The sequence below is a fragment of the Candoia aspera genome, chromosome 1 (genome assembly GCF_035149785.1).
Source record: "Candoia aspera isolate rCanAsp1 chromosome 1, rCanAsp1.hap2, whole genome shotgun sequence".
Classification (NCBI taxonomy): Eukaryota; Metazoa; Chordata; class Lepidosauria; order Squamata; family Boidae; genus Candoia; species Candoia aspera.
This window is the reverse complement of record NC_086153.1, coordinates 65,056,265-65,081,588: the sequence shown is the minus strand read 5'-3', so window position 1 is coordinate 65,081,588 and position 25,324 is coordinate 65,056,265. Positions and strand designations below refer to the sequence as shown.

Below are 25,324 nucleotides of genomic sequence, written 5' to 3'. Positions count from 1 at the left end.
ACTTCCACACTGGGTCAGAAAAATCCAAAATTAGCTGGTCTCAGCTATGCATTAGAGATGAGAGAAAGGCTCTAGCATGCAGTGTTCTTAAAGAATGGTTAGTGAGATATCTTTGAGCCAACGTTAGGGGAATGTGTGGATGTGCTGAAAAGTTGGGATTCTTAAGGAATTTATCATTTGACCATTCTGTGGCAAACCAATGTGAACATCTCTTTTTTAGATGAATTTTGCAGATCTGGGCTGCAGAAACCCTGATGACCTCTAGATGGTTGCTAGTAATTAGAGTTAATATGTTTAAATGTGATATATTTAAATACATTAACTCTAAATGTTATATTAAATGTTGTCATCTGGTGGTCATTTGGATTTTTGCAGTCCAGATTTGGTAGCCTTAAATCCTGATCTTACTCCAACACTTTCAGTATTGTATTTTGTATACAAAAACAATGCAGCCTACCCATAAGAATGTCACTATATTGTCTTGCCTGTGAAAAAGAAAAGAATATAATTTATTTTCCATTAAATTAAATGAGTGGTTGAAAAATGCAAAAAAATGGTTTCATAGACTTCAGAGACTTAAATCTGGATCTCTGCTCCTATTTGAGCAAATATACCCCAGTGACTGTTTTAGCTGCAGATCTTTTTCTGTCATTTACTATCCCATTGCTTAGGAGTATGTTGAAACAGTGAACCCCATTCCAATTTCTCAACAATCTTGAACTCAGTGAGTGGCCATTCGCAAAGTTCTTCCTTAGCCTCACGCACTGCCATATATTCACTGTTTTATCTGAATTCCTTCCATTTTTTCCTTAGAAGAGTTTCTGGCAGCTCACAGTGGATTAACAATGGTAAAACATCATTAAAAACAGCAGTAAGCAGTAACAAAAAAACAGAATTGAGCAGCAATTAAAAAACATTTCTGAAACCAAATTAATTTGATCAAAGAACTGTTACAATCCAAATGTTCTCTTTAAAAAGGAAAGTGTTATGAATCTTCCAAAAGGCCATTAAGGAAGGGAAAGAACTTGGAAGGGAATTCCAAAGCCTAAGTGCAGCCATTGAACTGACCTTCCACTCCAACCCAGGTAAATATGTTTCTGGCATTGTTGCAATGCTTCCAAACATGAGCTCAATAGCAGCAAGGGCATCTGTTGAAAGATGGTGTTTCCCGTATCCTGATCTTAAACCAGGGATGGAAATGTTTGGTGGCCAGGGGCCACACTTAATGGGGGAGGGGCAGTGGTTAGATGGGCAATGATGCAAATGTATATGTACATACAGTGTCTGTGTGTGTGTACACACACACACACACACACACACACTGATTTTCAGAAACAACAATCTAAGCTGGGCAGAAGGCACACAAAACAGCACTTGTGGATGGTCCTCTCATCTCCAGCCTTGAAGGCATTAAAGGTCACCACCAGCATTTTGAACCATCCCTTAAGTCAAAGTGGAATACAGTGCAGTTAGTAGTCAGATGCTCTGCAAACACAGATTCTGTAACCAGCCTGAAAACCACATTCTGGACCAGTTTGTAGCAGGCTCCAAATTTTTTTCTGAGGCAGCCTTATTGCAGAACACACTGCAGCAATCCAGACATACTTCCAGGGTTATTAATGCAATTTATACAGTTATGGGTAGGAGTTATTTAGTTATTTATTCCTAGTATTTCTCTACACTGGCACAATTTCATATCTTTAGGTGGTCTACAAATCAAATGATAGAAAAACAATGGGCATTGTAATAGCTTTAAAAAAATAGTAGAATTTAAAATAACCATTGCCATTTGAATAGGAAGCAAAGTATAGATATCTAAGTATAAGGATATGATACTACCTTTGATCTTACCAAAAGGTTGAGAAGCAGTAAGTATTGATGAGTACAAAGATAGTACATGACAGCTGTTACAAAAACATCAGCTTAACCCAGAAAAGAGAAAATCTGCCTGGCTTTCAGGATTCTGTTGTTATAGGCTATATCAGCATGTTGGCTGGGGAATTCTGGGAATTGAACTCCACAAATCTTAAAGTTCCCAGGGTTGAGAAACACTGGTCTATATCAATAAAGTAGACTCCTAGTATTTCTTGTAGTATTTCCGGGCTTGCTCTACTTTGAAGGGGTGACATCAATCTTGAAAACTGGCCAGAGTTTCTTTTTTCCTCCCTCCTATACACGAGAGTCAGTGTGGGCCAGTCTTGAATTTCTTCCTCACCTTTTCCTGTCTTTCCAGGCTAAGCTGATGTTGTTGTAATGGTAGCTACATCCTTTCTTCAGGGCAATCTCTGCATCCCTGTTCAATAGGCCTGTTGGAAAAGCTATGCTTCCCCAGCTTCCCCAAAATGGACTAATGTAAGGTCTAGCTGGGGGGGAGCCTATTCCAAAGGATGGGGTTGCAACAGAGCATCAGTTCCTACCCCTTCCACCTCCTAGACTGAGGGAATTCAGAGCATTACCCTCTTAGGTAGGAGAGACAGGCTGGCGAGTGTCAAATGGGATGAGACAATCTCATAATATTCTGGGCCCTTACTCAAGGGAGGCTTTATAGGTAAAAACCAGCACTTTGGATCATACTCAGAAACCCATTGGAAGGTAGAGGCACTCATAATATTAACAAGACGTTGATGTAATGTGCAGGAGTTATGGAGTGTTTTTATTAATGAACAGAGAGCACAGTATAGCAAGTCCTTTACCTTCTGCTTTCAGTCAGATCCATCCATCCATCCAGTGCTTCTACTGGCAATATGTAATTACCTGCCTCAAGTGATCAGTCAGACCTCCCTGAGGTGAAATGAGCTGGCAAGTTGTTCATGACGTTGCACATGTTTCTGTTTTGTGCTGTAATGGGAACCATCTGTATTGCTTGGGCTGGCTTGTCTGCAAATACGAATGCTGGTGCAGTTAAGAGTGCAAGGAGGGAAGGCATTAACTGGTACACAGGGAGAAGTAAAATGGTTTGATCCTTGGGCTGGAGTACTACTGAAAGGTTCCCCAACTGTGGTATGAGCACACAGCTAGTTCCTGCGTTGATCAGGAATAGGAAGGACTGAAACCTGTTCAGTGTAAAATTGTTTCCACAATACAAGTCACTCTTTGTAAGGCTGCCCTGCCCAAATGCGGGGGCCCTGAGAGTTTCCCCGGGGTGTCACTTCTGCCACTGAGTTTCTGAACTGGGACATGACACAGTTATGGCAAAGTCTTGTGCCTTCAGGTGGGCCTCAGCTCTTTGATCCTTTTCAAATAAGTTTCAGCAGTACTGATCAAGAAGCAAAAGATTAGAGGGGAGGAAAAACAGTGGAAGATTGTGGGAGAGAGGGAGAGTATCACAGAGGAAATTTAGCATTTATTTGCTTTATTCTCTTTGGTGGGGGGCTGTTGGCTTTATTATGAGGGGCTGTTGGCTTTATTATGAAGATTAACAAAAAATAACAGACAAAAAATATCCTTGAAGCAATCCAGCAACTTGGGCAATTCTTGCTTTCTGCTAGGTTATAGATGGGCAAAGTGATAATATTTGCTCCCCATTGAAAAGGATTTGAGACAAATTCTAAGCTCCATATGAAGACAGGGTACACTGGACACTGCATGAGCTTGCCTGTTGCTGAACCACTTCTTCCAGCACTCCTACTCAGCCTCATGGCTGAGGGATACTTGGGGTTGTAGGTCAGCTAAAGGACTACAAGTTCTTTACCATTGTCCCTAGCTAGCCTGCAGAATGGTGAAACTTGTAATTCAGCATTTGCTGGGAAAGACTCTCAGGTGAGGAAAGGCTATAGACCTGCTTTGTAACATGCATGAAACTGTAGCCTATTGGTTGACAATAGGCTGCCTGAAAAGAAGGTCCAGACCATGACAAAAACTGATGGAACTGTCATCTGTCAACTTTTATTTCTTTGGTGGTGATGGGTTAGCAAACCTCCATTGTACCTATGAACACGCAGCTGAGGGAGTGTAGGACAGGTATCTCTGTGAGATATGTAGAAGAGGAAATAAGTTGGAGGGAGCAGGTTAGGAGAAACAACCCAGGGCAACAGCTGCTACCCAAAGCAGACATCTCACTCTGACTATAGAACTAACCTTGGCTCTTACATTCTTAATAGCAATGGTCTTAATATTGCAATGTGAAATTCATGTGCATCAATTTTATTCTACTTTTTGATTATCTAAATGTTTAAACTGCCTAAAGAAGGTGGCATAAATATTAAAAAAACTTCTATAAATTCTGTAATTCTAAAATAGAAATAATAGTCCAAATTCTAAGTGATTTCTGTTAGCAAACAACATATGAGGGCATCTTGCCAAACCGAGAATTGCTGCAGTAATACATACGTTTGCTTTTCTATCAAACAATAGAATTTCTCTGCCAAGGGGTCATTAAAAAGCACAAAATTTGTGTTTATTATAGCCTGCTTTGCACCGTGTAAATATTTCAAGCTATGAGCTCCAGTTCCTTCAAGCGGTCTTGTATTTCCTCTTTTTCAAGTGGTCTTTTTGATATGCAGCTATTTATACTCAATGTTTTACAAACTTCTGAATATGCAAGTCCTCCAGAGGGATCTTGCTCTCTCTCTCATTGGAGAAGGACAGCTCCTTGTTAGACTTTGCTACAAAGAGAGAACTGGATTGAAATGAAGTACTGTATCTTCATCTTTTCTTTCATGCACTGTCCTATCTAGCAATGTAGAAACATGGCGGTGGCTGGCATGGGCAGGGATTACTGCAACCAATAGAGTTAGTCATGGAGGAAAACTGGGACAAAGTCTGGGTCTTCATCTCATACTCTGACCAACCCCTACCATGCCCCTTTATCTTCTATGAGGAACATCTAATGTCAGGAATGGTTGGCCTCTGGTGATGAGAGAGGGAATTAGAGATTGGAACCCACTCTCTATCCCCCAAGATCAGAGCCCTGTCTTTTGGATGGCACATTCTGCATTTGGAAACAGCCTAAATTTATACAAAATATGTGTGATAATGGACAAATAATTCAGCAGCACCCTAACTTTGGCATCTCTAGGTTGTTGTTTTTTTTAGTGCTGGTAGGACATTAGAACATAGTGGGGTAATCCAGATAGCCATTGTGCCATGCTTTCCTCCCATCCTGAAGCTGGGTGAAATCATGTCAGCATCAATTGTGCTATTCCCACTGCATCTCCTTAATGCATTTCTGAACTTTTTTTCTACAGGACTGTTGACCTATCAACCTAACAACTATTAGATTTCTGAAGGCCAGATGCAACTGCTGCATAAATGTTCTTGGATCCGGAGTTCAAGAAAGGAGTTTTGGTGTTTGAAAGAGGCATGTTCAGCTGTGGAGTGCTGTCAGGTACATCCATATCATTTTTCCAAAAAGGTTTGCCCCACAGCAGACCTGCCAGGCCAAGCAGATTGCTGCTCTTGACCATGTCACCTCAAGTGTCCTCCTCCATATGCCATGGATGGTCCAGATGAGAGGGAAAACTCTACTTTCATACCAGAACACCTTGAACTGGTTTCAGCCTGCTTCAGCAGTGGGCTGCCAATATGATGGGGGCTCTTTTGTGAGGACATGTCCTCAGCCAATGGTAAATGGGGTGTCTTTGTGCTGCAGTAAACAGGCTATGTAGATGATCTCAATGTTGGGCAGTAAGGATTTGGGAGCAACACAATCTAACACTGTAAAAGACTTCTAACCAAGTAAACAGGTAATGTTTAGAACTTCACACAACTGGTGTTTGGGTATTAGACATTTCCTGGGCATTTTTTCTTCTTCGCCATGGACACTTCTATTTCACAGTTGAATGGTCTGCCTGTCTACTTGGCCCCAAAACCATGGACTAAAATCACTTATGGCTGTCTCACAAGTTTAAGATTACATTTTGGCTTGCTCTTTTGAGCTTGGATGTGAATGGCAGTTGATTTGGCAAGAAAGATGGAGGAGAGCCAGCTGTTTCCTGCTCCATCGGGCTCAAATAACATCTCTAGTCTGTACTTTTAAATGTGTGCTAGTCAGAACTCAATCTCTCTCTCTCTCCCCCATCTGCAGCAGAGCCATAATCTCCAAGGAGAAATATCACCCAAATGAAGGAAATGCCAAAACATTTGGGTCCACAGAAATGCCAAAATATGACAGATTCACCATGTCTTTTTAAAAAAATCTAAGATTCAGAGACCAAAGTTATATCCACAAAGCCTTATTATCCTACAAAATTGATATTTTTCAAAAGAAAACACACACACACAAACACATACACACAATATCTCCCATGTCTGTTCAGCAGGAAAATTCAGCTGCATACATCTGCATTCAGGCATAAAACCAACTAGCTAATCCTTCTCAGCAAAATTACTGCCCATCATTCAGTAACTACAAATATATCCATTGCCAGCAATGGATTCACACTTGGACAGTCCCAATGAATTAAAATTAGTATCTTAAATGCTAAATGCACAGTCTCTGTGCATTAAAAAAAGGGAAAAAATGCACAATTTCCCTTGGTTAAGTTCCTGGGCACCATTCATTAAGGATCCTGAATCGCAACCTGTTAGTTGGAGATAAACCTTATGAAAAGAAAAGGCAGTGAATGTGGAGCTGTTTTTATGCTTGATGTTGCAAAAAATAGAAATAAAATAATAAAATAAACTAAAATAAAGCCATATCCAGAATGACTTGCTTTTTCTTCAGCTTAAAGAAGGGTAGTGCCAGAGGCAAAGGACAGATGGTTTCACTTTTCTTCTGCAGTCCTTCACACGAAACAGCAGCCCCATGCAATGGTCAGGCGGGCTTGACTGCCTCAGCAAATCCACCTTAATAGGGTTGTATGGACGGAACGCAAGACTGTTCTGTTCAACAGATGACATTGCACATAAGCCTCTTATTACTGCAGGCCTTGAAGTAACTTGTACAAAAGTTATAGGCTTAGAAAAGTCAGTCCACTCATTTGTCACTAATTCACCATAATTAAAAATTAAAACTCCTCCCCATCCCCTCAAATCTTAACTCCAAAATGGACTGAAATCCTTCTGAATTCAACAGAAGGCTTCCAGAAGAGGGAACTGGGTCTTCAGCCCTTTTTCACAGAACCAAAATGGTGTCATGTCATCATCAAAGCTTCAGGGATGGAAGTAAAGTTTCTAAAATTTTCTCAGCTTCTTGATCCTAAAAAGGAAAAGAAAAGAATTAAGCTTATCTAATTATGCCTTAAGAACCACCCAGAACTGCTGAAGCCAGTGCCAATTTCTGCTTCAAAATAAGAGATTATGTTCAGGGTTAACGGTGCAGAAAGGATAACCGCTTTGTTCTTCTTCCAAATGCAGCACGGAAACAAAGTAGGGGAAAGGGAGAAGACCCTACCCTCATGCCACTCGTCTCCTTTCCAACTTCCTCCTAAAGAAGTGCAATGTGTAATGTTCTAAAGAAGTGTTCATTACCTACAATTCTAATGGCTCATAATTAAAGGTTTTCGTCTTCCAACAGTCACCTTTGGAGGTGTTTCAGTGAACCCAACATTCCTGTGGCTGGAAGTTTCTAATCTGCATTTTCTCCCTCTCCTTTGTTGGCTGTTGAACACAGATATTCAGAGGGACCACAGCTTTGTTGGTCTTACAGCTGCTCTGGCACCTCTAAGCATCTTGCTGTTCTTGAACTTTGAATTCAGCTCCCACAAAACCTGGGTGGCCACTGGAAATGAAATTGTGTTAAGTGGCACATCTCTAAGCAAATCATAGTTTGTGTGAAGTTATCTTCTACCTGGTTTAGACTCCATAACTATATCACTGCAAATTTTCCAATGGTGTCGCTGAGAATAAGAAACTGGTGTAAAATATTTACCTATACAGGTAGTTCTCATTTAGTGACCACTCAGTTATGCTGGTGATGACAAAGTAACTTTGTTTCAAATCCTCACATTTACAACCTTTGCAGGTCTGTAAAGCAAAGGAAAGCTGAAGTAAGATCATAAGAACAGTCATGGTTTCACACAGCAACCACTTCACTTAACAACCAAGTTGCCAGCCGCAATCGTGGTCACGAAACAAAAACTACCTGTAGTAACTGGCTTCTTTTGTGCAGCTTTTTCTATGCAAGTCTATTTTAAGCCACTTTCTAATTTAATACTCATTTTAAAATGTATCTAAATGCTCTGGAAAAATTCTTGTTTGAAAGGCGGCAATGTTATAATACAAGATATTGCTGTTAAAGTCATCAACATGGCTTATAAGCAGGTGGGGAAAACCCAGCAGTCACCGAAGGACTGGCAAAGTTCATTTTATATTCCAATACCCCAAAAGGGCAGTGCTAAAGAATGCTCAAACGACCAAACATTTGCCCTTATCTCATATGCTAGTAAGATGCTTAATATTATGCAATCCAGACTTCAACAGTATAGGGAATAAAAAATGTACAAGCTGAATTCAAAACAGGTAGGAATACCTGAAATCTCACTGCTAATGTCTAATGGATAATAAAACAGCAGAGGAGTTCCAGAAATGCATTTGCTTTATTGATTATACTAAGGTTTTAAAGTGCATAGGCCAGAACAAATTGTGGACAGTCCTTAAAAACATGAGTGCAGTGTTGAACAATTTATATGACGACCAGGAAGCAAGAGTTAGAATGGAATATGGAACAATTAAATGGTTCCAAATTGGAAAAAAGGTGTGCCAAGTTTGTATACTGTCATTTTATTTATTTAATGTATATGAATATATCAGGAGAAAAGCTGGACTAGAAGAAATAGACATTGGAATTAAAATTGTGAGAGGAATGTCAATAAACTCAGATATTCTAGAAGTGAGGAAGACTTAAGAAATCTCTAACTGATAGTAAAAGAAGAGTGCAAAAGCCAGTCTGTTGCCTCAATATTTTAAAAAAAACCCTTAAAGATTATGTCGACAGACAACCTAATGCAAGTAGGTGACGAAGATGCTGGAGTAGTAATAGATTTGATCTTCCTAGGCTCAAAAATGCATAGAGACAGTGATGGCAGCCATGAAACAAAGAAATACCTGCTTCCCAGGAGAAAGGTGATGACAGATTTTGACAAAATATACAGAGAAATCACACTATAAATGTATGACAATAAAGGAATGAATTGTCAGGGCCATGGTTTTCCCAGCTGAAACATACAGCCATGAAAGCTGGACCATCAGAGAGTCTGAACCAAGAAGAATTGGTGCCCTTGAATTGTGGTGTTGGAGAAGATTGCTGAGAACCCCTCGGCCTGCAAGCAGAACAAATCACTCAATCTATAAAACTCAGTGAAGTAAAACCTGCTCATTGGAAACATTAATAAGGAAGGTAAAGCTTAAGTATTTTAGATATTTCAGATGCATAATCTGAAGGAAATAATTATTTGAGAAGACCTTGAGACCTGGAAAAATGTAAGGCCATTGAAAAAGCTGACAAAAGGGGAGAACAATTGACTGGAGAAGGACATAGTTTTCTATGATTTTCATATGCACAGTTAAAAGACAGGTTTAATATGGACCAAAGGCAATTGGAATTGAAAAACGTAAAATGGAATTTGAAATTGAATTATGTACAAATGATGAACATGTAATAGTGAAAATGTATAAACTTTTGTTAAGATTTGAAACAGAAGAACAGGGTTAAAGACTGCATGACAAAATGGACTATTAATTTTGGATATTGCGTAGAGATGGACACTTGGGAGAGAATGTGGGTAACCGGTAATAAATTTACATTGTGTCATAATCTAAGAGAAAACTTTTATAAAATGATATATCATTGGTACATGACACCAGAGAAATTATAAACAATGTATAAAGGTATTTCAAACCAGTGTTGGAAATGTGAAAAACATGAGGGGACATTTTATCATGTGTGGTGGACTTGTGAGAAAGCTAAGAAATTTTGGATACAAATTCATACAATGATGCAAAGAATGTTTAAGATTAATATTGTGAAGAAACCAAAACTCTTTTTATTGGGATTTATGGGCAATGAATTAGAAAAAAACATATGCTAGACTGATTTTGTATATGGTAACTACAGCAAGATTATTGTACGCACAACAAAGAAAACAAAATCCCCCACAACGGAGGAATGGATTGTGAAAATGTCAGAATTTGCAGAAATAGCAAAACTGGCCTGTCTGGTCAGGAGAAAAAACAACAAAAACTTTTCTGAAAGACTGGAAACCTTATATGGATTTTTGCTAAAAGAAGAAATGACATAATGATTTATGGGTTTGAAGATTAAGGAATATGTAGATTAAATGAGGGGCTGAAGGGACTTATATAATATCTAAGAGGGAGGAGGGACTATAAAATTGTAACTATCTGTTGAAAAGAAGGTTGGAAGTCATTATATTTCTTAACTTTAGTTTTTTTTCCCCTTCTTTCTTTCTTTCTTTCTTTCTTTCTTTCTTTCTTTCTTTCTTTCTTTCTTTCTTTCTTTCTTTCTTTTTGATTTGTCTTTTACTCTATGATTTTTTTTAGTAAATATAAATTAAAAAAAGAAAAAGAAAAAGAAAAAGAAAAAGAAAAAGAGCTGACCAAAGACAAGGGAGTTAGATACTATCACTGGTGACACAAGCAGGAACTTACAAGAACTCAAAAAAAGCCATGACTGGAAAATAATCCTGGCAAAATAAGAGTCAGAAGTGACTGAACTGAATGAACAACAAATTCAATGAATTCAATGAATAACAAAAATACTATTTTAAAATAAACACAAGCATTTAAGTACAAGCATGAAACAGTCTCTGTTTGTTACAAATGTTAGAAATATCAATATTGGGATTTAGCAGTTTATCTGTCCTTTTTATCTGTTTATTTATCTGTCCTTTGGGAACTATCAGAGAACTTTGCACTGGACCTGGAAGAATTAAGCAGCAGAACAACAGGTTTCCATTGAGCATGGAAAAGGTAAAGTCTTTCTTCCTCAAGTCGAGTTTAACTCCTAGTGACTTCACAGACACGTTCATGTAGTTTTCTTGGCAACGATATGGACATGGGTTACCACTGCTGCCTTCTGGGATATGTTTTCCCAGCCTAATTTATTACACTGGGATCCCTGGAGGTGTTCTATCTTAAACAAGAATGACCTTGCTTAGCTTTAGAGCCCAGATAAGGCCCAAATGTTGCCAGCATCCAAGGATAGGTTGAACACTAAGGATTATTCCTATTGTAGGCAGGTTTTGAAACTTCATGTCTTCAAGGAAAACAGACAGACAGGTGCAATTAGACAATAAAACTGGCCAAGCTATCATGTACAGTATCAGTACTGGAAAGGAATTTATGGTATTCATTCCCAACTTCTGCCTTCATTGCACAAAACTTATACTGCACAATTGCATAGTTAAAAAATCTAGATAATTAAATCATAATTAGATATAATTTCTCTGATTCATTTCCCCCTTATTTTTAAAGTCATTTGCAGCATTTTCAGCATAGTGAGTCTGTGGGCTTGACAGGGTTAGGCAAGGCAGCAGATAAGTGGCCATTTTCCCCTGAAGAGTATTTCCAAATCAGACAGCAATAATTTTCAAATTAGACAACAGCAATCAGAGTGAGTAGCTGCACTGCAAATTGCCCAGTTCATAATCAGATTAGACATTAGCCCTGTGACAGTAGTCATCTGCTTAAATATAATTTTGTAATATCAGATTTTACACATTTTCAACACTGCAATCAGGGACATCACAAGTTCTTTTGTTTTCTTACACATTTTGCAAGACTTTGAACACATGACTTCCCTTCCTTTCGTTTCTAGATCTTCCTCTATAGTAATAAAGACTCAATTCACCATGAAGTTCTCTCCATCTTGACTGAAATTAATGATAGCTGCAGAAGACAATGTACCAAATATATCCCATTCCTTCTATCCCTGTTTCCCAAATCCCACTGATATGGAAAGAAAATATATTTAGGATTGGGCTACCCAGATGACCATAACAATGTTATTATTGTCAGATTTTTATCCTTCCTTCCTTCCTTCCTTCCTTCCTTCCTTCCTTCCTCCCTCCCTCCCTCCCTCCCTCCCTCCCTCGCTCCCTCCCTCCCTCCCTCCCTCCCTCCCTCCCTCCCAAAGTGGCAAACATAGCTAATATTCCTGCCTCCTATTTTCCCCACAACCACCCTGAGAGGTGGGTTGGGCTGAGAGAGAGTGACTGGCCCAAAGTCACCCAGCTGGCTTTCATGCCTCAGGCGGGACTAGAACTCAGAATCTCCCGATACGTATGTACGTACGTACATACATACACACATACATCTCCATATGTGACAGAGACAGTGTGGAAAGTAGCTGCAGAAGAAAATCTTTTTGCACAGCTCCTTCATCAGAAGACAAATACACAACCTTCAGACCCACCTCATTGGTGACTGGCAGAATGGACAATGCTGTTTCACAGCACCTCAAGGCATTGCTTCTCTGGCCCAGATCTTTGTAGCACTTAGATAGAATGAGGGACAAGGACAAAAAAAAAAAAAATCACAACAGGTAGTTAGTGACCAGAAATTTGTTCTGTATTCAAAAATGAAAATGAGAAAAGAACGTAAAGTGGAGAAAGACAGTGATGCCCCATACCTTTGCCAAATACACATAGTTGTATTTAGAATATCCGGGATGTATTTCTTCAGCCTGAGTATAAGGACAAAAGATAGAAAAATGAGAATGCCACAGCAAGACTAGGCATACCTCCATATAACCATTGTTTTCATGCCCCAAACCTTCAAAATATTTTGTACTGCTCAAAGGCTGTCACAATGCCAATCAGTACTTCCAGGGCCTGAACAGTTCTCCCTCGAGTTGCTAATGATTGAACATAAACATTGACAGCCAGCTAGTACTGTGTTGTCACTCCTGTTGTTACTTTGCTACATCTGTTTTCACAGGGAACAATTTTAAAGGTACTGCTAGAGGGAGCTACAAAGCCTCCCTTCTGTCCAGGTGGGGTGTTTTGGTATTATGTGGTTTCCCAGTTGCAGGGGGGGAAGAGGGCCAAGGACCTTAAAGGCAGGAATTCCCACCAGTGAGAAACTATCTGCCCCCAAGCTTCAGTAGAAGTCCTATGTAGAAATCTGGAAATCACCAGAACCTGGGTGATTCACAATGCCACACAGAAGTCAATCAGCTCAGCTGCTCAGCAGGGCAAGGGCATGGCATCAATCCAGGAGTGGTGCCAAAGCCTCATGTGCAAATGTTCCAGCATGTCAATGACCTGATTCTTACAAAGCGAACAAATCTCCACAAAACCTAGCCAGAAAGAGTAAGGTTGGATCATCCATAGGCTGGCAAGACTGAAGCCAGCAATAGCCAGAGATTGTAGCTGAGGTAAGCCACAACTAGGGGTTTCAGTAAGGTGTGCAACCTTGTGCCCTCCACACGTTTGAGACTTCAACTGCCATTAGGCCCACCTACCACTGGGTTACTGTTCACTTACAGCCAACTAGGTGAGCAGAAACAGACTTAATACCTGCTCGGTTTCTCTCACCTGTTGAAACAGCACATAAAGGGTCAGGTTGTGAACTGTTGGGAGGTAGAAGGAAGGATCTCCAGAGAACAGCCAAAATCACTTTGCATGGCCTACTCTACTCCCATGGCCTCACCATACCCCTCCTTACTAACAAGGGCTGCTGGATTACTTGTGTATCATTTTCAGGAGACTGGAGGGGATGCCGTGGGGAGACAAGATCATGGAAGCTGTTCTGAAATCTAGACCTGACCCATGATTTCTGCTTCTTAACTAGCACTACAGGACGAAAGTGAAGAGCCAAAAAAAGAAGTAACAAAGAGAAAAGGGGGAGTAAGCAGAGGAGACGAAGAGAAGGGGGAGAAAGCTCTAACTTCTTTAGGACATCTATGCTAAGCAGCAATTATTAAATTGCTCAGACAAACTTCCTGTGTTTCACTTTAACTAGTCAAAGATGACAACAGGTGCCATTCTCACAGGAGATGCTCATAAACAACTCTATGGATGAAATTCAAAGAAGAGGGACACAGAAGACTCCTGAAATATAGTTTAGGTGAACAGGAATGGTCACCCTTCTAAAGATATTCTCTGAAAAGTCTTTTGAACAGTGTTGAATTTATAGCTGCAGAGAACAATTTGTTGAACAAATTTCTTGAATGCCAGCCAGTTGGCAGCCAGAGAGAAGAGAGAATATTGTATCTACCTTCAGAAAATTCTGCAAAGCCTCATGTATTGTTGAAGTTGGCGGAGTCCCAAAAAGAGCAGCAGCTACTTTTTTCTCAATCCAAGACAACTGAGCGACCTTTGGAAACCCCAATGAGGAGGAGGGAAGGGTGAAAAAAATAGTCATTTAGAGAATGCTTTTCAGGTATGAAAAGAAAACAGTTTTACAAGCCAAGTGTCATGATAAAATAGCTCCATGACATGTTTCTTATTGATTTTGCAGAGGTTTATTTTTTTTTATTTTTACAATTCTATTTGGGGGACAGATCCTGAACTATTCACTCTTTTCTACTTCCAAGTGGTAGAAAACCATTCTGCCCATTTTTGATTATTGTACTGTTGTATTTTGTTTGTGTGGTCAAAGAGGACCACATGGGCTGCATTAAAGAGATTTCATGGTTGCATGAAGCCTAGGGGAGTTTAAATATTCCAGTCTTGGACTACAGACTCAACAAAGTCTAGACTTATTTATATATGTTTGCCTTTGGGGTTTTGGATTAAGATAAGGAAGGATGCAAAAGCATCACAGAACAAGGCTGATTCTGTTCTCATCTGGTATGAAGAATGGGCTGCACCGCAAATACACATTTTATGTAGTTATTGGAATGATCTGCAAAAGGATGAAAACCATGGAAACTGGTAAGCACACAGAGCCCTTTCTCACAACACCTTTTTAACGAAAATATGGTCAGTCAAGCTTACTACTGAAAGAGTTAAACTTTAACAGTCTCTTACTCTTTGTAGTATGTTATGTACTCTTCTAAGCTCTCTTGGGACACATCCTCATATCCAGCTAACCATGGCACAAATATGCCTTGTCATCAGTTTTCTGAAAACATATCCTCTTGATACTGCCTTCAACTCAATCCCAGCTTATTGCAGAGGCAGCTTCAAGTATACTCTAATGTTAAAATATTGGTTTCTCTGTTCTCCCAACACAGGTATTGCTGTATGAATGATCTGTGATGCCTTGTTATGTTGGTGGTGATGTGGTCAGAGGCTGGCATCTGCCAAATACCCAATCGCTTCTTTAGGCTGTGGTGGGTATGCTCCTCCCCTCCAGTTGCTGCACATTACCTTCTATGTCCATTTTGACTTGGGCTGCTAAAGAGACCAAGCACCTAGTTCCCACTGATGCACCTGGCTTGCAGATGCATTATGCAATATGCACAGTCCTTATATACATTGATTTAGCCCTCATCTGGAAGAGTGCTAGATCTGTTTTTAACCATGTTGAGCCATGGTCTTTTGAAAGAGAAGTCTTTTAAAAACCAGCAAATGACTTTTTAAAAAGACTGGTGTTCTGGTTGATTTAAAGTGGCAAAGAGTTCTGCAAGCTGTTAATTGCTGGCTGTTACAAATGGGTGCATTTCTGCTCCTTTGGATGACAAGAGATTTTACATGAATGCACTTTCTAATGGTATTATTACGGTGCATAATTGTGTGCTGTTTTGCCTACTCCAATGCCATTTTGTATACTTCACGGGCTACTCTCAAGTACCACCAGTGGCAGGCACTCATTGCTAGCACTGCCATTTTCTTACAGCACTTACTGATTGGGATATAGGAGAGCTGAAGTGAAATTGCTAAGAATTCTGCCTGTTTCATCTTTCAGCCTCAAAAACAAGCCACTGGCACAGCCTAGGTGCACCAGCTGAATCAGCCATGGCAACTTCCTGCCAACGCTGATACTTCCTTGCTTCTTTTCCCTTCACTCCATACTTCATAAGATGCATATAAAGGGCTGGAATGAGAAGAAGCTCTCCCGATTCTCCTTGTAATCTCTCTGCCATTTCTTTGACCTGTCGATTAGGGTTTTTCTGAATGCATGTCTAGAACTCTTCTGGAAGAGCGCTGTATAGAATAGGCTATACATACAGTAGAGGGGCACAGAATGAAGCAGATAAGACTTCTTCACACTTTAGCCCATCATGCTTGTGACCCATCAGCCAGACTTGGCTGCTCTGCTCTGCTCTGCTCTGCTCTCTCCTCCCCTCTCTTCTCCTTTTTGGACATGGGTACAGTGCTCTTCCAGAAGAGCAGTAGACCTGTATGCATAAGTAGTCTGAATATTTCTATATTGCCGGGAACCTCCATGGAAGCAATCAGTCATTCAAGCAACCTGAAAGTTGGAAAAAATCTCCAGGCACAAGTCATAGTATTCCAAGCAGGCTCCACCACACATTAAAAACACATTGTTTTTCGCACCAGGAGATGACACTGGGTTGAAGGGGAAATGCCGCTGGGAAATCAGCCAATTGCTATACTTGAACTGCCCTACGTTAAAACTGTTAGGACAGCATCAGTCTCTAACCTTGTCACTGGAGAAGAATGGGGCTTCAGGCATCAGGGCCATGCAATTTATGTTGGTATACTTTCTGTCAACTCAAGGACTGGACAACAGCATGTCAATATAGCTATGAGGGAGAACTCTTGGAAAATCAGAGACTTTCGTACAACATTATTAAGTTCATTTCATCCAGATGGAGTGTATATGGATTGTTGGAAGACTAAAATAAAGGGAAATACTGTTTCTATAAAATTCTAGAGGCCACTCAAATTTCTATACATACACAGACACACAAACACATATGCACACACACACACTTGGAATACCACAAATTGATGGCTCATATACAAGTTTCATCTGTGATGTTACAGCACATAGGCTTCTAGATTTTCCTTGTGGAATCTAATCAGCTTCTAAAACTTGTAGCTAAATTGCAAAGTAAAGGAACTATCTGGCCAATATACGTTTTCTTACAAAACTTAATAAGAACTGATCTAGAGGATTTTGGTTTGGATAAGAATTTGATCTGCATTGTTTAACAGCCCTTCTTTCCCCAAAGGTCTTGTTTTACTTGACTCTAGCATGTTCTAAAAATAAAATTAAGGTAGCATTTTTAAAAGAAATGTTATTATGCCACTTAAGTAAATGTCATTGAAGTTATATTGAAGCCACTTTTAAAGTAAAATTCCCAATCGCATTTTAATCACTAAGGTTTTTTTTTTAATACTGTCAGCTGGAGAATTAAATCAATTTTGGAAAAGGAATGCATTTTATACATTATCTTTTTTATACAGAACTGTTCCTATTATAATTTCTCATTTGTATCTTGTCATTCTTCTGAGGATATCAGGGCAGCATTTAGAGAGTTACCACACAGTATCCTGACATGGCTTGTTTGGTTAAAAAAAGGACACGTTTTACCCCCAAATAATCCAGGGACTTTTCAATTTATTTATTTATCTCCTCCCACCAGAGGGACTCTGGGTGGTTTACAACAAAATAGTCAGTAAAACAATAAATATACCATCCAATTACAATATATAAAAATACTCTATATAAAATACAATTACAAATAACTAATAAATATAGATAAAAATAAAGTCTAGATGGCTATGATCCAATTTGGTCCTTGCATTGGAGGAGCAATTTTAGGGCACTAGCCATCCCCAAACATAGCTATTCCTCTCCCCACCCCAAGCCAGGTGGCAGAGCCACATCTTCAAATTCCTCCGGAAGACCAGGAGCGATGGGGCTAGCATCACCTCCAGGGGCAAGATGTTCCAGAGGGCGGGAGCTACTGCAGAGAAGGCCCACCTCCTAGACCCCGCCAGACAGAATTCTCTTACTGACGGGGTTCGCAACATGCCCTCTCTGCATGATTGGGTGTGATGGGCTGATGTAACGGGGAAGAGGCAGTCCCTCAGGTAGCCTGGCCCCATGCCATGTAGGGCTTTAAAGGTGATAACCAACACCTTGAATTGGACCTGGAAGCAAACTGGTACCCAATGCAGCTTGCGGAGCAGAGATGTTACATGTGCCCTTCTAGGGGCACCAAAGATAGCCCGCACGGCTGCATTCTGGACCAGCTGTAGCTTCCAGATACTCTTCAAGGTAGCCCCATGTAGAGGGCATTGCAATAGTTTATATGGGAGATAACAAGGGTGTGAGTGAACATTCGAAGAGCCTCCCAATCCAGGAAGGAGTGTAACTGGTGCACAACAGGAAGTTACGCAAAGGCCCTCCTGGCCACAGCTTTGAGCAGGAGCCGTGAGTCCAGGAGGACCCCCCGATTCCACACTGGGTCTGTCTGGGGCAGTGCAACCCCATCCAGAACCAAAGATGACGAAGTCCCAGATACAGAAGAGTCATTAACCCACAGCCACTCCGTCTTACCAGGGTTCAGCTGGCCTAACAATTAAAAGAATTATATTAGGTGAGCAACTTGCGCCCACTGGCTACACCAAGTTCTGAGCTCCCATCTCCTAATCCCCAGAGCTACCCAGATTGCATTCCTCACATTCAGCAGCAAAATAGCCAATTTTTAGCTGCAATGGTTTTTCCAATAAAGTAAGAGTGGAAAATGAAATGTTTTGCCTCTGTAAGACAAAACAGATTCATTTATTCCTCATTAAGCACACAGAATTCAAACAAATGTCAATGTTCAGCCCAGCCTACTGATAACATCCCATTACGGACACTTGCCCTGTGACATTCAAAGGTCAAATCATAAGCGTTGGAAGGGGCCATCTAGGCCATCAAGTTCAACCTCCTCTTCTGTGTAGGAATCCAAACTGAAGTATTCCTGACAGATGGCTTTCTGGCCTTGACAGAGAGTGGAACCCACCACTTGTCTAGCTAATTGGTTTTGCTGCTACACTGCTGTCATTGTTAGGAAACTTCTTCTAATGCTTAGTTGGGATCTGCCTTATTGTAACTGAAACCCTTTATTCTGTGCCCTGCACTCTAGAACACGAGATGACAGGTCTTCTACTTCTTCTGTGCAACTTCCTTTCACACAGAGGGCTATCAAGTTCCCCTCTCAATCTTCTCAAGGCTAAAATTCCCATCTTCCTCAATATCTCATACAGAATTTAGTTTCTGATCCTGATCCTCTTTGTTACTCTTCTCAAAACCTGCTCTAGTTTCTCTGAATCTTCTTAAAATGTGTTGCCTGGAACAGGACACAGAATCCAAAGTGGCTCCTGATCAATACAGAATAAAGTGGAACTATTCCTTTAAGTGTGCAGCCCTCTCCCAGTTGAAAAGGTTGCTAACCTCTGCCATAACAGAATAAAGAACACCCAATTATTCCATTCTTCTAAGAGGCGAACAATTTATCTGCAAAAGGAAATTCCCCAAGTGGATTTTGAGGTTTGTCTCAAAAAGACAGGGCAGCTCCTGAACTCACATATTTTCTGAAAAAGCCCTTTTGATATATTTTTATCCTTGCCAGCCCTTCCTGGCTTTTCCTAGAATTAGGCTTTGTTTAGCTTAACACCAATTCTATGAAGTAGATTTCATGGAGGGATAGTGGACTTATCCAAGACTAATGCATGCCTTTACTGATGAGCAGGCCTTTTCTCACATCCAGACAAAAGAATCAGGTACCTTACCAGTTCAGAAATGGAAAACCCAGGGCAAGCCTTCATTTGTTTATTCAAAAGAAAGTACCCTTGGGTTTTACAGCCCACGTACATCTATATAAGACTGAATTTCACACTTGATCTACTGAGGCAGTATTTCCCTATGCAATTAATCTAGCATCTGGAATTCTGCATCCCTGAATTTTAACAGGTTTCCAATTGCCTCCGTCCCCTTGCTTCAGAAATAATCATCCTTCTTGAAATCCTTTTGTCTAGATTATTTCATAAGAACAATATTGACATCCTCAGTATTCTAGTCATTTTCTAATTTAACTCTGAAGTTCTCTTACCTGACCTAAAGGAATTTGATACTGTTTCAATCTCAGATCATTGTTGTATCTCTAGATTAATGTAACTTAAAACAGATATACAAGCTATAAAGAGTATTTTCTCTTTTATGAAAAAGAGTAGGTCTTTATTAGTAGCTTTATTTTATGAATGGAGATAAACAAATTACAGCCTTTCATTCTATTCCAGGAGGCTAACAACCATTAAACAGATAAAGGGCAAATATCCTTAAACAGAAGAAAAAATAGAAGCATGATATAATATAAGCAGGCAGATACAGGAACTAAAGTAAAAGATTGTCCCTTCACTGTTACGACATTAAGAATAGTTCCTCCATCAGATCTTAAGAGTCTGCTGTGAAGTTATCCTGTACATAAACCCTTCAGGGCTTTAAAGTACATCCCTCATACCAGCGTGACTTTTAATCCAGCCCCACATTTTATAAAATTACTCAGATGCCCTCATTTCCGAAAAGTCTTCATGAACTCCCGATGAGTGGATGGCTAAAGGATCACAGGATACTTACTTCATAACACCACCTTCCAGTAAGATAATATAAAAGGGGATCTTGTGGCTTAAGTGCAACTGCTTTGTCAAGATGTTCCTGTAAGAAAGAAGATCATGAGGAAGAACTGCCCTTCCTATTTTCAACTGCTTTGTCAGGCATCTCGTTTGCTCAGGTATTCCATAAACGTTAGAATTCATCAAGGTTATATGTGCATTAAAAAAGTTCTCACTCAAACTAAAGAATATGCATAGACGGGAATTACAAAAGTGAAATGCAGAATAAAGGCGGGATATAAAAACAAACAAACAAACAAACAAAGAATTCCAGCAAAACTGCTAACTTTAACAATGAGCAAAAGCCATGCTTTGCCAGGCTCAATCAGCTAAACTCAGGAGTACGACTGGTGCTGATTTTAAAGGAGAACAGCATTTTAAATCTGCTGGGAGCTGAGACACTATCAGAACTCGGAGTCCATGGAATCAAGAGCACATGAAGTTATTTTTAACGCAAACAGATCAAAACACACATTCTGGGCCTCCAGGTCAGCCTGGTCTCATGCTGCTCCTTCCGCATTTAGGCTGGGAACAGGACAAAAACCTTGTGGCTAATCTGAAAGGTGCACTTTTAAATCTTTTCAGTTTGAAAGCTGGTTCAAGTTGTCTGGAAGATTATACACACAGACCCACACACTCATCAACATAGCTCCAGCAGTAAAGTACGCCTCCCAGGCAGAGTTAGTTTTGCTTTAAACATAATCTTCAGTACTGTCAGGATGAATTAAGTTAATAACAGTAGCAAGCAGCTTAAGAAAACTACCCAAAACATACCTTAAATAGATAGCCATTCCTGATTTTGTTCTGTATAGTTTCAAACTGGGACAAGTAGCCACACATCACTGCAAACCTGAAAAGGAAGTGACAAAAAAGGAGGGGAGGGGAAGGAGTGGAAGAATCTTTATTGTTTTGTGATCATTTGAATTATAATACAGGTAATCCTTGTTTATCAACTGCCTCGCTGAGTGATTGTTTGCAGTTGCCATGGTGATGAAGAAGTAACTTTTTGACCAATCCTCGCATTTACAACCTTTGCAGGTCTGTAAAGCAAAGGAAAGCTGAAACAAGATCGTAAGGACAATCATGGTTTCGCTTAGTGACCACTCTGCTTAACGAATGAGTTGCCGTTCCAAATGTGGTCACTAAACAAGGACCACCTGTAATGCCAGCCTGATGCTTTATAAACAAATGTCTATTACTTTTAGTACGTAAGTAACACAAGGCAGAGAACCATCTTAGAAGAGGCATTCCTCCTTTTAATACATAGTACAGCCTCTTCTAAGATGGTTTCTACTGATTTGTGCAGACACGAACAAAAAGGACTATATAAATTTATTTATTTCTTGTTCTGGAAAAAAAGTCATCCATATGTACAATCCTAAACCGTTTTGTGCTAAAGAAAATTCCATTAGATCTACTGGAATAAGGGGCAATGTGGTGCACAGGTTCATTGCTCTAACTTCTTAAAACTTTTGTTTCTTCACTTTTATAGTCCCTTCTTTGTTTGTTAACTATCTTTTCTTGTTTCTCTATATTTGTTATATTGTACTTCAACTATGTATACTGAAATTGAATAAAGTGCTTATCAAAAAAAAACTGCAAAAGGCGAGGCAACAAGGATTTATTTAACTAGACAACAGCCCTGTTTTTATTGTACCTCTTTAGCTGCCAACTCAGCATCAAAATTCATCTGCTAGCTCTAAATCTGTTTTGTGTCAACAGATTCCCAAGTGATTCAAATCTTTATGTTTTCAATCCTGACTCAGATCATCCATAAAGATTAGGATGGTTCAAAGGAGTTTCAACTCCAGCTATTAAGCATTCACACTCCTTGGCCTCGCTTTCCACGCAGCAATCACACCCTGCAACTGACATACACCAATGGGATGGAAGTACATTTTTCCAAACTTGTGAATACAATTGCCATCTGTTAAGAACAGAACACTCTTCCCTAAAATAATACCCATCAGCTGCATAGCGCCACGTGCTGAAACTAGATTGCCATCCAGGTGAAGAATGCCAGGCTGGGGAAGGCTGGAATAGAGCAACACATTATCTTATAGTCTGTATCCCACTGTATTTCCTTTACAACACAGATTCAGGATATTCTTCTATCCAGGCAGATGTGATTGATCACATTATAGCACAGTTCAGAAAGAAAGCAGACTTGATATTCCTAGCAAAGACAGTTAAAGAATTTCAAGTATTTAGAAGTAATAAGGTTGCTAAAAACTTGATTTCTCATAGGTTGTAGAAAGGCAATACCACTTTCTCTCCAGTTCCGCTTGGCTCATTAGGTGCTAATCAGATAAACTCAGCATGCCATAGCTAAACGGATTACAGCTAGAAAAGAAAACAATGAAATACAAATAAGATAATCCTGAAGTTTCACAGAATCCCCAAGTCTGTGCGTGACAAGGAAAGAAAAGCGCTGGGTTAAACCAGTTAAGGGCTATGTTTCTGCATGTGAGGGTTTTTCTGGATGAATAAGAAAGCTGCTTATTTTCTCTTAGTGGAAAAGTCACACGAGCAATAATCTGCAGTATATATTGCTATATTCATTGACATCTACAAGAGAAAAGCTGTAGCCTCAGATACGATTGCAATTTGCGTTCATAAGTCACACCGTTACAACATACCTGTTTGGGGGTATGTTGCATTAAGAAAAACGTGATCAGAATCAGTATAAATGTGATTTATGCAGAAGGTATTTCAATTACCTGAAATGAACAGCTTGATTTGCTTTCTTGTCACAAGCCATTATTTTGATATAGAAATGTGTTAGTGATTTGATTTGATGAATGCTATGCCAGCCTTCCTTTGCAATCTTTTGATACTATTTCAGGTTGTACTAAGCTATCACAGACTTGTGATCTTATATAAGGAGAGAAAGAAATTACTGTCTTAGAAAATAATTTAAGGATAAAGGCTGCCCATCCAGGTGACACATGCCCCAAGGAAGTCTGAAATAGTACTTCAGCTCTACAAACCAGTAACTGGTAAGTTTAACAGGAGATTTTTAAACATGGAACAAGAATTCACAACCTCTACTCTAAAAAGCTGAATTTCTAAATTGCTTTTCACAAGACAGCAATCACTTTCCACCAGATTAAAACAACAACAACAACCTGGGATCTCTCTCTCCCAGACTGTGTACATGAAACTAGCATGTATTAATTCATTCATTTAAAAATATGGAAAAATCAAGAAGAGACTTTATAAAACAAAACAACAGAGAAACAATAGCACATTCTGCCTTATATTCAGCTTCCAAAAGGTGAGAGACAAGCTATTTTCAGTGAAAGCAGGAAAAGTGAACATTATGGCTCATGAGGGCGACACAACTGCAAATTTTGTTTCTTTGTGGATGCCACCCATGGCCATATCTGTCTCTCAGTAATGGTAGGGATTTGACAATAGTAATCATATACATTATTTTCCTTATTTGTACTTCAAACTACGCTAGAGAATGATGTTGCAAGACAATTCTTATTTTGAAGAAAATTATTTAAAAAGGAGGCAGAAAGGTTTTGGGGCTGAATCCAGCCTTAAGCAAGATCCCTATTAATGACTTATAGCAGTGTTTCTCAACCTTGGCAACTTTAAAATGTGTGGACTTCAACTCCCAGAATTCTGGGAGTTGATGTCCACACATCTTAAAGTTGCCAAGGTTGAGAAACACAGACTTAGGGTATCTTCAAGCCAACCAACCAATATTATGTTGACATAGCAGTAATCCAAACTGGCTTTATACCACTCCACAATGGCTGGGTGATGCTAGAGGATTCTATGACTCTTCTTCACTGCCATGTTGGGGTTCTCCTCCAGTCTTTCAGAAATATGCTGGCATGCTCCTTCCTTCCTTCTTCCCTCCCTCCCTTCCTTCTCTTTATATAGCTGAACCATATTCCGCCTTGGTTCAAAGCTGTGCTTGTAGTTTAAATATGAGACACATTAAGGGAAGTGAATGGTGGAATTCACTGGCTTCCTTTACCCTCCCCACTGAGCATTTCCTCTCAAGGTTATTCTCACAGCCCATTACACCTTTAGGGTATAGCACCAGGTTATATCAGGCAATACCTTGCGAAAATTGAATCTGCTTCCCCAGTTCAGCCACCTAGGTAGGGTCTGTTGAGGGTCATCGCTTCTTATGAGGTTGTAGACCAGGTGAACTTTTAGGAAGCAAGTTGAAAATGGTATTATTCTAGCAAGCTTTTGGCCCTTAGTTTTGTATGGACAACTATCATAGCTGACTTTCATTAGTGTATCATTTTAATTACTGTATCCCCAGAGCCTGCATGGGTTGGGGCAGCATATAAATATTGTTACATAAATCAAATCACTTAGCAAGGCATCTTTATGCTGTGATAAACAAGACATGAGGATGAATAACTAATGGGAATCACATCTTAGTCATGCTTAGAGTAGATCCACTGAAAATCAGAGAGCTTTCATTTCATAAAAACCTAAGTCCTATTGATTGTACAGAATCTAACCCTGGATTCCATCTTTTGTATTTTTCATGTTTCATGTTTATTTATTAAACATGTTTAGCTATAAGCCATTATGTCCATTAACACTAGAAAAAAAATAAACATAATTAAATGAGGAGATCTTAACACTGACTCCACACCTATTACCATTTAATTTCTGGATGATTTAGATATTTTTGCATAGCTAGTACAGATGGGGTTACAGTCTGGGACATTCCTTCATTAAAATCAGATAAAGAAAAACTTATTTTTCTTCATCACAACTGAACTGAGAGATAATTCACCTCTTTTCAATATTTCTGACAAATTGATAAATATAATGGGCAAAATAACAGATAATAGAGTAAGTCTTCAATCTGTGAAGGGCAGTCTTTGTACAACAAGTGTTTGCTGGTATCTACTGCTACTGAA

General features: G+C 39.6%; 1 protein-coding gene across 3 annotated transcripts in view; it reads right to left on the bottom strand.

Annotated features, from left to right (window-relative positions):
• Positions 1-6,134: 6,134 nt before the first annotated feature.
• The window catches only part of RMDN2 (regulator of microtubule dynamics 2), a 39,115-nt gene continuing 19,925 nt past the window's right edge, over positions 6,135-25,324 (bottom strand). For 2 of the 3 annotated variants that reach the window (XM_063305602.1, XM_063305612.1), the window contains exons 6-11: positions 21,195-21,270; positions 20,386-20,463; positions 14,119-14,217; positions 12,530-12,583; positions 12,314-12,394; positions 6,135-7,138 (exon numbers count right to left, since the gene is read on the bottom strand). In XM_063305602.1, coding sequence (XP_063161672.1) covers positions 7,085-7,138; positions 12,314-12,394; positions 12,530-12,583; positions 14,119-14,217; positions 20,386-20,463; positions 21,195-21,270 — 442 coding nt within the window. In that variant the 3' untranslated portion in view covers positions 6,135-7,084. Of the gene's footprint in view, positions 7,139-12,313; positions 12,395-12,529; positions 12,584-14,118; positions 14,218-16,452; positions 17,016-20,385; positions 20,464-21,194; positions 21,271-25,324 lie in introns of those variants that run through there. The other variant, XR_010068095.1, reaches the window with a different exon arrangement.